The 13,374-nt window shown below is 42.3% G+C and overlaps 1 protein-coding gene across 3 annotated transcripts in view; it reads right to left on the bottom strand.

Annotated features, from left to right (window-relative positions):
- Positions 1-7,915, bottom strand: part of cpne5a (copine Va) — a 69,263-nt gene extending 61,348 nt beyond the window's left edge. Inside the window, exon 1 of one of the 3 annotated variants that reach the window (XM_067528168.1) lies at positions 7,415-7,915. In XM_067528168.1, the coding sequence (XP_067384269.1) occupies positions 7,415-7,524 (110 nt within the window). In that variant the 5' untranslated portion in view covers positions 7,525-7,915. The remainder of the gene's footprint in view (positions 1-7,414) is intronic. The other 2 variants (XM_067528167.1, XM_067528166.1) reach the window with 2 other exon arrangements.
- Between the last annotated feature and the right edge of the window lie 5,459 nt (positions 7,916-13,374).

Genomic DNA, 13,374 nt, shown 5'->3' with positions numbered 1-13,374 from the left:
TGTCCCAAAAAGAAGGCTTTCCACTAAAGCCAACTCTAAAGAATGTTTCACCTGTAAAACATAGCTGGCAGGCAAACTCTAATTTAACTCACTTTCCTGGAGGTATTTTAGCAGCTCTTTGGTCCATGTGGCTGATTATTAAACCAAGAAATGGGAATTAATTTCTGCACCTGCAGTGCTTTATTGTCAGCACTTAATTCTCCTCCACTTTCTTTGACTTGACTCAATGTGACTCAAAATAATAATTGGCACCTTTGAAAAATAGCATCTAATTGTGTTTTAAGTGGTTTTAAATAGTCTTGAATCTGGCTGGTCCATTCCAGTGTGAGCTGCTGCCTCACTGGTTCTTATTAGAACACAACAAACACAAGCTTCAAAGTAAACTCTCTGACTTGGTTAAAGGAAGGAGAGTCTATATTACATTGGAGACAAAGGGAGATAGCGGACAGGAGAAAGTGAAGAATGGTTTGCATTTTCAATTCTACTGTGTCACTTCACTTTCCCTCTGCTCCTTCACTGAGGAGAGACATTTTCTCTTCACTCACACACCAAAGGGGCAGTAGGTCTCATTTTTATCTAGTATGGCTTTAGGCAGTTTCTCGGGGGCGAAAGGGTCAGAAAATCAAACTGGAAACAATGCGGATGCAGTAGTCAGCAACCCTTTAAAATCTGAGAAATTATGTAGACCGAACTATTCAGTTTTCAACACGGGTATTTTATATCACATAGATAAATAATCAACAGTATATTAGGCAGGAAAGGTCAACACAACATCTTCATCGCTGCTGAAATTAAACAAAAAAATAAAACCGATACAAATCTGACGCACTGCCACATTTCATTGTTGGGTGTCTCTGCCTGTACTGCTTAACTGACTCCCCTGGTTGGTAACAGATGACACTACTGAGTAACGTTGCTTTCATCTGGATCTCCAAAGCTTCGCCTTTGTCGCATTCGTCGCACAATCTAGGTGCTTTATTAGTGACAGACCCATCTGCTGACCTTCACTGTGATGGCACCAGGTGTCTTCTCCTCCTCCATCTGTTTAATTATTCAGTTTCTGTTCAACCTGGGATCTTCGCAGGTCCACAATATCTGCTGCAGAGCACTCCCTGGGCGGCCGTGTCGTGGGCAGTGACAGAATCGCTGTTGTAAAACTATGCTTCTGCTAGTATAATATATGAGAATGGAAAATAGAGTACACTGTGTCTCCGTGTTTCAAACTGGTTTTTGGTGTGGGACTAATGTCCAAACTGGGAGCAATACCACTGCTAATTGCACACTGTGACAGACTAGGCTTGTGCAAAGAAAGACTTTTATTTCTGAGAGCTGAGGGAAATGCAGACACTGAATAGTATATGGCTATTATAATCCAGCCGAAGCACTTTGCACTTAGCCTACTGTGAATTCATGCCAATTTCCTTTCATCTCTTAACTACAAAAAGCCAATCTGCAAATATCTTTGGGCACACACCAACCATATGTTTCACATAATGGCAACATAAATCAAATTCTACATTGAATGAAAGGTTTTGATAGTAGCATTTTCCCATGTTTTTAAATAAATGTCTTGTTTTGGACACACTGAGAAAGTCCCACACACAAGAGATAAAAAATAAAGATGATATGAATAATATTAATACTGATTGTGGAAGCAGAGCTGTTACTGAACAGAGAGAAGGAGGTTTATACTGTATAAGTGAGGGTTGTCTTGACAGAAATGAAAAATGGCAGATTAAAGTGGCTAATACTTATATATGTAGCTAAATGGTTTACATCTAAACTGTGACGGTGGATGACCTGGCAACATTTAGCAGGCCAAAGTAAGAAAGTCATGCTTTCATTACTGTGGTTTGATTGTAAACATGAAACTACAGTAGCTACCACCAAACATTCTTACAGTATATTGTGTTATGGCTCTGAAATTTGTGGTTTTGTATGTATAAGATGTGTTGTGTTCTAGATAAAACTAGTGATTCCAATCACATTCAATTGCAAGGAAAAGATGGTTAACGTCAGTCAGAGGTCTTTTGAATATATTTAGTTTGGGACACTCAATGTGTAGGTGATTTAAAAATTTTCCCATCTGTTCTTAATTAAAGACTGAGAAAAGAAGCACATATTGCATGGTACACTTCTATTGGTGAATAATAAGCTCAAGACCCATTACCACCGCAAGTCTTTCAGAGAAAACAAATTTTATTTTATCTCTATGAGAAACAGAGCTGATATGGAAATACTGTAAACTACTTTGTAAAACATTTTTGTATTACTGTAGTTTTGAATACTGACTTCGAATAACATCCTTACATGAAATCAAACACACACACACACACACACACACACACACACAGACACACACAAAATAAAGAATTATGTCAATTTTAGATATTTCTCTAGATGTGGAACTGTGGGGTGGATGAGCTTCCTGAATAAAGATGAACTTAAATTTCAGAAGAAGGGTTCAGCTGAGCAGGGTGGATTGATTTTGAGTCTCATGCTGCTGTAAAATGAAGTTGCATATTGTGGCCCAAATACAATATATGCTTTATACTTATCAGTGAAACCACACATATTTTGACTAATAAGCTGATCACCTGAAATGAAAATTAGTTATTTTAATACTTAAAACCTGATGTTTTAGCCATATATACAGCTTTGTGGCAAACACCCAACATTCACACCAAGCATTGCAGAAATGTTCCTCTTCGCTACAGTAGTAACTGTAGTACCATGCTAATGTATCTAACAAAGCAGTTACTAACTACAGAAATGACAGTACCTTGACAATGATAAGCTTGTTTAGCCCTTTGGATAAAACTGTCAACGAGGGACAGCCCTTCAACATATGCAACATAATGTGATAAAATCTTCACTGAGCATCCTGTCAGGCTTTGTACAAGTCTGCCAACCAGCTCTCACATTTTCCAGACAAGCTGTGATGTTAGGTCAAACATTCCCCCACACAAAAATCCACTCTGCTGACCCTAAAGGATCTCTGAAAATAGTGACAAGAGCAGTTTGATACTTCGGAGCCATGAGAGCCTGCTTTGATTTCTTATTGCTACAACACACTTTTGACTTTTCCTGTCATTCCAATCAACACTTTTAAATAACACAGGCAACATGCAGAGCGTTATAAACCACTGGTGTGGCACCACAGCTGTGTTTCTATGGGATCCCCCTCTGCTGTCATACATCCCAAATGAAAATATATTAATAAAACTAACACCACAACAAGCCAAGAGTCTGAGACCCAAACTCATTTTCACTGTGTCAGGGGTTCATGCATAATTATCCGCTTCATTGACCAGTGAGACTCGCTTGCTGCAAACCTAACATCCCCAAAATCAGTAAAAAATATCGGCTTCCCTTTGGCACCCTCATGTCTAGCCTCAATCCCTAAAACAGATGTGACACATCACTTACAGACACAAGCCATCATGTAAGATAAAAGCTGCAAGTTTGCCCCAGGTCAGTCTTCACCCAGAACACAATATAAAAAGAAGAGCACATTAAAAACGCTGCAAATTGAAATTTCTCTCCTATTCAGACAGATCTTTTATTAATATTTTATGCTTTTGCACAATGCAAACTAGTTCATTTCAAACTAGCTGCCTCCCAGAGCAAAACAGAGGGATGTTTCAACCAGAAAAAGCAGGTCAAAGAGTTTGATTGAATGGGTAACCAAGACTGAATAAGATCCACAGCTACAATAGCTATTAACACAACAACAGCAGCAGAGTTACAGGCCATAACAACGCACTTGAATAAACAATAGGTTGGTTACACAGCGTGAATCCCAATTGCTCTGCGCGAGCAATTGTTTTTGACAGATCGAGCAGCGATGCTCCACATTCCAATCATTCTGATTATTGCATTAGGCCTCCCACTTTGCTGCAATGATTGCTTCAGGAAGAGTTCAGGTAAAGAATCATGCCACAAGATTTCAGACTGACCCTGGGGAACAGCAATCATTGTCCTTGTGCACCAAGGATCCTTTCCTGCAAGCATCTGTCACTAGATGCTAGCAGTCATGTGACCTCTTGTGTGTTTTACATGATAATAAATCCTTTGAGAGAGTCGTGGCATGGTGGAGTTGGATCCTGCCATCTATGAAATGAATTGTTTGAATGTACAGTAGTGCTAGTCTGATCGATTGATCACAGCAAATGAATGATTACAGCAAGCTCCGCAGCAACAGCAGACAAAAGAAAGAGATGGACAAGGCTCAGCTTTTTTGTTCTGGTGAAGTGGGCAATGGGGGCTGATAAAGTTTAATGCTCAAGCTGTCAGGTGGGAGGCTGAGCGCATGGGGAAGGGAGGGTAGCTTTGTCAGCTGCTTTCACATTTTAACAGCACATACCTGTGTTTGTTTTGACATGTTGCAGAGGACCAAAAGATTTTTATAATATGCCTTCTGTTGATCTGTTGAAAGGGAGTGTAGTAACAATTTGCGTTCTATCCTTATAGTGAATGGTTTTGTTAGACTTGAGGATCCCTCGTGTACTTACAGTGACACATTGTCCAAGACCTCCTCTGGATGGTAACTATTAAAAAAAGTAAATGCCAGAAGTAATCTTTTAAGAGCAAGAAAATCTTGTTCCCTCGCTCTGTTGTGATAAGGGTTGTAAACCTTTGTCAAGGTTGTCAAGCTTATCTGCCTGACTCTCCTTCCTCACTCTAGCCACAGAGGTGCATACTGTACAGTAAATTGTGAATTAAAAAAACAATTTTAAATAGTCTGAACATGACTCTATACACTGATAAAATAAAAGAGAAACACAGAAAAATATATTTTCATTAAATGAAGGTCAATATGTTAAGCTTTTAGGGGCTTTTTAGGGGCTGTCTGTTTGAACATTTTTTCCCAGCTTTCATTACTAAAATGTGATTCACAGTGGAAACAGTGCTGAGGCCCCAGCTTCCCTTAAGTCATTGTGCATGGCAACTTTGAGAGGGTCTGGGAGGCTGAGATATAGAAAAGGTGCATTCTACAATCCACCAGGATTCACATTAACTACTTAGCTCAAGCGTGATGTATGAATTCACATACATAAATTATGAACCAATATAAGGGCTGCTAAAATATTGATTAATAAACACATTTATTCCTGCCATGTAAGAAGGGTGATAAAGGCCTGAAAAGCACCAGGGGACCACTGATCCTAACCTGCTGAACTGTATTCGTTGGCATGTGTTTAGTACAGCAGAGGTAGGAATAGAGGCCACTTGAGTTTGAAGAACCATCCTATCGCTCAGTTGGAGTGTAGCATCACAGCTCAGAAGCAGATGCTCCGGGCTTGGCTCACTGGCTGACCTGTGAGCAAAACCAATAAGAGTCATAGACGGGGAACAATGTGCTATCGCAGCGATATGCACTTGTTTTGATAAGGGGTTGTCTGCTTCAGCCTTTCTAGTTTGTCAGGGGGGTTGGTGCAGTATTGGCAGAGGGTTATGAGGATGCCTGTAGGGCTGCACATGGCAATTCAATTCCATGTGCACTGCAATCTCATAGCTTTCAGGCTTAGTAAATCAATTACACAGAGTTGTGGAGCCTGTGCCTCTCACCCACATAACACCCATTGTGCTACTGTTGGAAATTCCAAATACACACTTGCTCATATGTGGGAGGAATGGCTGCATGCATGACTGTGTATTTCATATGTGTCCAACTTCTGAGCTGGGTCCAGTGCTTAAAGTTGTTCTCAGAAGTCAAACAAGAGTTACTGTAGCATTATCTTCAAGTCAAAGAGAAGAACATGCAGGGCCCTGAAATATTTACACGTAAAACAGACAATGTTTCAAGGCCTAGTGAGAGCAGAAAACATTTTTTTATTCTCTGTCAAACGTTGTCCTGGAGCAAGTCTTTGTTTGGAGAGACATTAATGACAGACACGGGAGCTGCAGATCGACAGAGCCCGAGGGCATCAACACAGACCCCAGTTTAGAGTATGAAGGTCTAGAGGAAAAAAAAAACAAGCATATACCAAAAGGGAAATAACACGGGTGCAGCTGCTTCTAACAACAAACAGCCCCATGATGAATAACTGGCAAACATACCCACACAGATGCAAACTAAGCTCCATATGTCAACTTCACCACGCTCACACTTCAGCTTTACACACAATTAAATATTTTAATTGCATAAAGAATTGTAGGGTTTAAACCCTCCTCATAAATGCGCCATCCTCCACCTGTCTCCTCCGTAATGGTTGAGTGACTTGTAATGAAATATTGTATAATTAATATCCAAAATGGGTTATAAGGTCGCCTGGGTGGCAAAGGGAATGAGGGCTTTGTTGAACAAGTTCACAGTTTCAAAGTGGCTGACGAAGCAAGATAATCAATCAGTTCTCCCTCTGCATAACTGACTGAGCCAATGGAGATTTAAAGAAGAATGCAGATGAGAGGGGAAAATTGTGTCAGCAGGGTGTTTAGTTGATAAATCTCTGGCCTGTGGCTTAAACTATGTTGATTTCCAAAATTGCTGCAGAATCTATTTCAACAGCAGTGCACATGTTGAAACCGCATATTACAATAACGTAGAAAAAAGGCACAAAAAGATAAACACTGTGGGTTAGGGCAAAATAAGACATGGTTGTGAATCAAACTGAATCACAAATTACCAAACTGCCAAAGAAATACTACTAATAATGAAACAGCAATTCAGCAGCACTCTGTGTACAGTGACTCTACCTGCAACCAGCACTGCCCCACCTTGTCCACAGAGACACTTGCAATCTTCATGGTACTGTGGAGGCTTAGGGGCTGGTAGGTTTCCATTAAAGGGTAATGGTCAACAAGGACGGACATTTTTGGTGCTAATTATTTTTATCTTAACTTCTGTCTGACAAACTGTAGTGTCGATTTTGGAGCCTGTCAAGCGGTTACATAGCTTCACTCATGACTCGCTACCTCGGGGAAAACCTCACAAGCCCGCCATCACACTCTACTACGGTGCGATGTCCTGTGGCACGGGACTTGGCGCGCGCAATACACAAACACACACAGCTGTAAACCCACGAGACAATGGCGCGATGTTTGAGTCAATATAAAGCAAAGCCTATATATTCACAATAAACACGAGAAAGGAAAAAACTAAAGTTTGGACACGGTGATGTGGTTTGAGTGTTGTCTAATTTATTAAAGGAGACTCAGAGAAATTCTATGTTCCAGTGTTTTTTGGTTAGAAGTATAACAAAATGTAATAAAACTTGAAATATTCCAAAACAGGTACATTTTAACCATTCAAAATTGCAGTTGTTTTCCATAAGTATAAGGCACAAATAGTTGTACAACATTTAACAGCATGCTACTCTCAAGTCTTCACCTTCCAAAACGCAACCAAAGTGCGCGGAGCTGCCCAAACCCTGACGCAGAGAAAGCAGCATCAGCTCCGGAGTGGACTCACCTGCATGACACGGTGATCTCCACTTTGGTGGCCGGGATGCTCCCGCTGATGGGGTCGAAGTCACGGACCGTCGCCGTGGCCTCTACTTTGTCCATGACGTCTCCTTCCATGCGAGACCCAGGCAGGCACACCGGGCCGTCTGAGTCCCTCTGAAACTGGAAAGCCGACGGTGGAGAGTCGGAGCGCAGCAGACGAGCGAGCAGAAGAGAATACGGTCCAGACGCCCCTATGTGCTGTCCATTGTACGGGAAACAGCATGGAAAGTTTACTGGGAGGCTGCAGCGGCGAGGCGACTGATTTGACTAAACTGGGATCACATGCCAGGACGCGTCAGCGCCAACTCCGCTGTTTTCAGGCAAAGAATGAGCTCTTCTGCCAGAGGAGTATTTGAAAAGTAAAAGCTGTGAACTCCACCCCTCCTGTCTGCATTCTCCTACATGCAGGGCTGCGACGGGCACTCGTTGCAGAGTCAAGCTATTGATTTATGGCTGGAGGGTTCGTCATTTTGGTATAAAATTGGTTTTAACAGCCCCTAACAGAAAAAATAAATGCTCTTCGGGGTGTGAATATAGCCTTGGACTGTATTTTCTACCTACTTATTTAGATCAGGTATTAAAGCCAGTCATTAAAAGTGTCATGTTCTCTTCTTGGTGGTTTGGTTCACAAAAGCTTCAATGGGAGGCTCCTGCAGAAGTAAAATTACCATTTCAAATGATCAAAAGAATAGAATGTTCAAGCCAGACCTTTAGGTCACACGCAATAATGAATAGCTTATTTTCACCTATTGTTAAAAATTACATCAGTTCCTCCAGATCCACCAGCTTGTATTACTATTTGAAAGGCCTCTTTGCGCTTTCAGCATCTGGACAGCTCCTGGAAATTCTGCAGCTTCAGTCAGAGGCTGTTTCATGTTCATTTTGCCAGTGAAAAATTTTACTGTATATTCATCACTGGGAGTGGTATTGGAGACTCTGTCAGTGAAGCACCATTTCCATCTCATCCTTTTCCTTGTGGTACAACCTAGTCAAACATGGAAGAATGCAACCTGTCAAATAAGTAATTCAAAGGTAAACAGCTGTAGAGATTCTGTCGGCAGGAGCGCAACGTAAGTGTGTTAACTCCCATCAGTCACAAGAAGCAACTACTGGTAAATCTCCAAGGAAACGATCCCTGAGTGATTGTTTCTGTCTCGCTGAGAGCTTTTTAAGAAATCACTCAACCCATGTCCTCTGAAATCATTCATACAGTTCTAAGTGGCAAATAGCCTACCTGGTCCCATACGGAAACCACAAACTCTCTTTGAATACACTATTTATACACAGGCATACAGTTATTGTAACATATGAAATATGGAGTATGGAGCCCCTGTAATATTATATGTGCTCCATGCTACATGATGTTCATCATTCTTCAAACATCTTTTCCAAGAAGCAAGAATTAGGCAAAGCTATACACTTAGGAGGGAGACTTGGACTGATTGGGCTGCACATTTTGGACACAGCACCACAAGGGTACAGCATCATCATTAGCCATGTTCACTTAGTAATTAGGCCCCACGGTGGCCTTTAGTTGGTTGAGTTTACCCTCCTTTCACTGCAGTTTCCCACCACCTACTGAGAGGTTCTCCACTGTTCCCACCCGCAGCCATCCTACTTGCTATAGCTAAGGCAATTACAGCTGTACAAACCCTCTCTGCAGGGAATGTGTGTGCATGTACATGTGTGTATGTGTGTGTGTGTGTGTGTGTGTGTGTGTGTGTGTGTTTGTGAGTAGTGGGTAATATACAGACCTGCTCAGGCTTCAGCATCAACAAGCAGAGGAGGCCAGATGATAGGTTACAACCTTCAATGCCACTGGTTTTCTACAGTAAGTGACAGTTAGCCTACAGCAACAAGAACAAAGGCCGAAACTCACTAATAGTTACTCTATTTGAGTATATTTTAAGAAAGAGAAAATTTCCTTTCATATAGCTGTATATTTTAAATAACTGCAAGAACAGCATAATAACAGTTCACTTGAGTGTAGTGTGTTCTGTTATTTTTTACTTTAAATCCACTACATTTCACAAAGAAAGATTGTGAATATTGGTTTGTGTTAAATTTCAGGATCCAATTTTCATTCCATTTCCCAAATTTGCAAAACTTTATTGAAGCATCGACAATAAATAAAAAAAGTTATTTATCTCATCTTTAGTACAACACCGATCACTTGTCCAATGCAAACTCTACACTGAAAGGCTGCAACTGTCAGGTAGAATCAAATCAAGGAACTTCTAGCTGTGACCCTTTAAAACTGTGCTGCCCCTGGTCACTGGTTAAAAATATATTTCACATTTAAGTAAATGTGACACTTCACCAGTGCAAAGTAAATACATAACTTAAAGTATCTGCTCTCAATAACTACTTGCACATCTACAAAATAAATATCTCATCTACTACAAGTAGACGGAACTGTGTAATAGAGAGAACGTTTAGGTTTTTTTCTCTGATAACCTGTTGAACATTTAAAAAAAAAAGTCACTGCACACATTAAAGATTAAATGAATGTGTAATTTTCTCACTTTCTCACCGCAACAGACGAAGGGCACGTCAGCTCTGTCCCCACAATCTATGGCTCCATCCCGTTAACTTGCACTGCACTTTTCTGCTACAAAAAGAGACATACGAGTTAGAGACAATAAGACAAACTAATTAAGAAAACGATTGTGTGTTTTTAAGTAAGTAAGTGTGTAAGTAAGTAAAATTTTAACAACATGCACATGTTCAGTAGCGTTCAGTAAGCTAACTAGCCAACTAAGGCTAACTATTGTTCTCCGTGATGGGGTCCGGTTTAAATCGCTTCATAGGTTTTAGCAATTTAAAGAATAAGTGGCTCTTAATGCAACCGCAAGGGGGCACAAGCCAGTGTCTTCTTGTGCCAGTCCCAAGTCTGGATAAATGCAGAGGGTTGTGGCAGGAAGGGCATCCGACGTAAAACACATGCCAAATCAAACATGCGAATCGTGACAAAGGCTTCCATACCGGATCGGTCGGGGCCCGGGTTAACAACGACCGCCACCGGTGCTGTTGACCTACAGGGTACCGGTGGAAATTGGACTACTGTTGGTCGAAGACGAAGAAGAAGAGGAGGAAGGTGTGTTCGTAGGCAGAGAGAGAAGAGGAAAGCTAAGAATGTAGGACTGACAGTAGGGACTTTGAATGTTGGTACTATGACAGGGAAGGCTAGGGAGTTGATCGACATGATGCAGAGAAGGAAGGTGGACATACTGTGTGTCCAGGAGACCAGGTGGAAAGGTAGCAAGGCTAGAAGCTTAGGAGCAGGGTTCAAGTTGTTTTACCATGGGTCAGATAGGAAGAGAAATGGAGTAGGAGTTATATTGAAAGAGGATTTTGTGAGGAATGTTCTAGAGGTGAAAAGAGTATCAGACAGGTTGATGAGCCTGAAGCTGGAAGTTGAAGGGGTGATGTTCAATGTTGTGAGTGGTTATGCCCCACAGGTAGGATGTGAGTTAGAAGAGAAGGAGAAATTCTGGAGTGAGTTAGATGAAGTGATGCAGAGCATCCCCAGAGGTGAGAGAGTTGTCATTGGTGCAGATTTCAATGGGCATGTAGGTGAAGGGAACAGAGGTGATGAGACTGTTATGGGCAGGTTTGGTGTTCAGGACAGGAACGCAGAAGGTCAGATGGTGGTTGACTTTGCAAAGAGAATGGAAATGGCTGTAGTAAACACTTTCTTTCAGAAGAGGCAGGAACATAGGGTGACGTACAAGAGCGGAGGGAGAAGCACTCAGGTAGACTACATCTTATGTAGACGTTGTAATCTGAAAGAGATCAGTGACTGTAAAGCATTGGTAGGGGAGAGTGTAGCCAGACAACACAGGATGGTGGTGTGCAAAATGATGCTGGTGGTGAGGAAGATAAGGAGGACTAAGGCAGAGCAGAGGACGAAGTGGTGGAAGTTGAAAAAGGAAGAATGTCGTTTAGTTTTCAGGGAGGAGCTGAGACAGACTCTGGGTGGTTTGGAGGTGCTTCCAGATGACTGGACTACTACAGCTAATTTGATCAGGGAGACAGGTAGGAGGGTACTCGGTGTGTCATCTGGAAAGAGGAAAGCGGACAAGGAGACTTGGTGGTGGAACGAGGCAGTTCAGGAGTGTATACAGAGAAAGAGGTTAGCTAAGAAGAAGTGGGACACTGAGAGGACTGAAGAGAGTAGACAGGAGTACAGGGAGATACAGCGTAAGGTGAAGATAGAGGTGGCAAAGGCCAAACAAAGAGCATATGAGGACTTGTATGCTAGGTTGGACACTAAAGAGGGAGAGGTGGATTTGTACAGGTTGGCCAGACAAAGAGATAGAGATGGAAAGGATGTGCAGCAGGTTAGGGTGATTAAAGATAAGGATGGAAATGTATTGACAGGTGCCAGGAGTGTGATGGGAAGATGGAAGGAGTACTTTGAAGAGTTGATGAACAAGGAAAATGAAAGGGAACGAAGAGTAGAAGAGGTGACTGGTGTGGAGCAGGAAGTAGCAAAGATTAGTAAGAGTGAAGTGAGGAGGACATTGAAGAGGATGAAGAGCGGAAAGGCAGTTGGTCCTGATGACATACCTGTGGAGGTATGGAAGTGTCTAGGAGAGGTGGCAGTAGAGTTTTTGACTAGTTTGTTTAACAAGATCTTGGAGAGTGAGAGGATGCCAGAGGACTGGAGGAAAAGTGTACTGGTACCAATTTTTAAGAACAAGGGAGATGCGCAGAGCTGTGGCAACTACAGAGGAATAAAGCTGATGAGTCACACAATGAAGTTGTGGGAAAGAGTAGTGGAAGCTCGGCTAAGGGCAGAGGTGAACATTTGTGAGCAGCAATATGGTTTCATGCCTAGAAAGAGTACAACAGATGCAGTATTTGCTTTGAGGACGCTGATGGAGAAGTACAGAGAGGGTCATAGGGAGTTGCATTGTGTCTTCGTAGATTTAGAAAAAGCGTATGACAGGGTGCCGAGAGAGGAGCTGTGGTATTGTATGAGGACGTCTGGAGTGGCAGAGAAGTATGTTAGAGTGGTGCAGGACATGTATGAGAGCTGTAAGACAGTGGTGAGGTGTGCTGTAGGTGTGACAGAGGAGTTCAAGGTGGAGGTGGGTCTGCATCAAGGATCGGCTTTGAGCCCCTTCTTGTTTGCTCTGGTGATGGACAGACTGACAGATGAGGTTAGACAAGAATCTCCCTGGACTATGATGTTTGCAGATGACATTGTTATTTGTAGTGAGAGCAGGGAGCAGGTGGAGGAAAATCTAGAGAAGTGGAGGTCTGCTCTGGAAAACAGAGGAATGAAGCTTAGCCGCAGCAAGACAGAATACATGTGTGTGAATGAGAGGGACCCAGGTGGAACGGTGAGGTTACAGGGAGCAGAGGTGAAGAAGGTGCAGGACTTTAAGTATTTAGGGTCAACGGTTCAGAGCAACGGTGAGTGTGGAAAAGAGGTGAAGAGGCGAGTGCAGGCAGGTTGGAACGGGTGGAGAAAAGTGTCAGGTGTGTTGTGTGATAAAAGAGTATCAGCGAGAATGAAAGGAAAGGTGTTCAAGACGGTGGTGAGACCAGCAATGTTGTTCGGCTTAGAGACTGTTGCACTGAAGAAAAGACAGGAGGCAGAGCTGGAGGTTGCAGAGCTTAAGATGTTGAGGTTCTCTTTGGGAGTGACGAGGATGGACAGGATCAGGAATGAGTACATCAGAGGGACAGCTCATGTTAGATGTTTTGGAGATAAAGTCAGAGAGGCCAGATTGAGGTGGTTTGGACATGTTCAGAGGAGAAACTGTGAATATATCGGTAGAAGGATGCTGAGGTTGGAGCTGCCAGGCAGGAGGTCTAGAGGAAGACCAAAGAGGAGATTTATGGATGTAGTGAGGGAGGACATGAAGTTAGTTGGTGTGAGTGAAGAGGATGCAGAGGACAGAGTTAGATGGA

Source organism: Channa argus, chromosome 13 (assembly GCF_033026475.1).
Source record: "Channa argus isolate prfri chromosome 13, Channa argus male v1.0, whole genome shotgun sequence".
NCBI classification, from domain to species: domain Eukaryota; kingdom Metazoa; phylum Chordata; class Actinopteri; order Anabantiformes; family Channidae; genus Channa; species Channa argus.
Note: the sequence above shows the minus strand (reverse complement) of the source record. Positions and strands in the feature narration are given on the sequence as shown.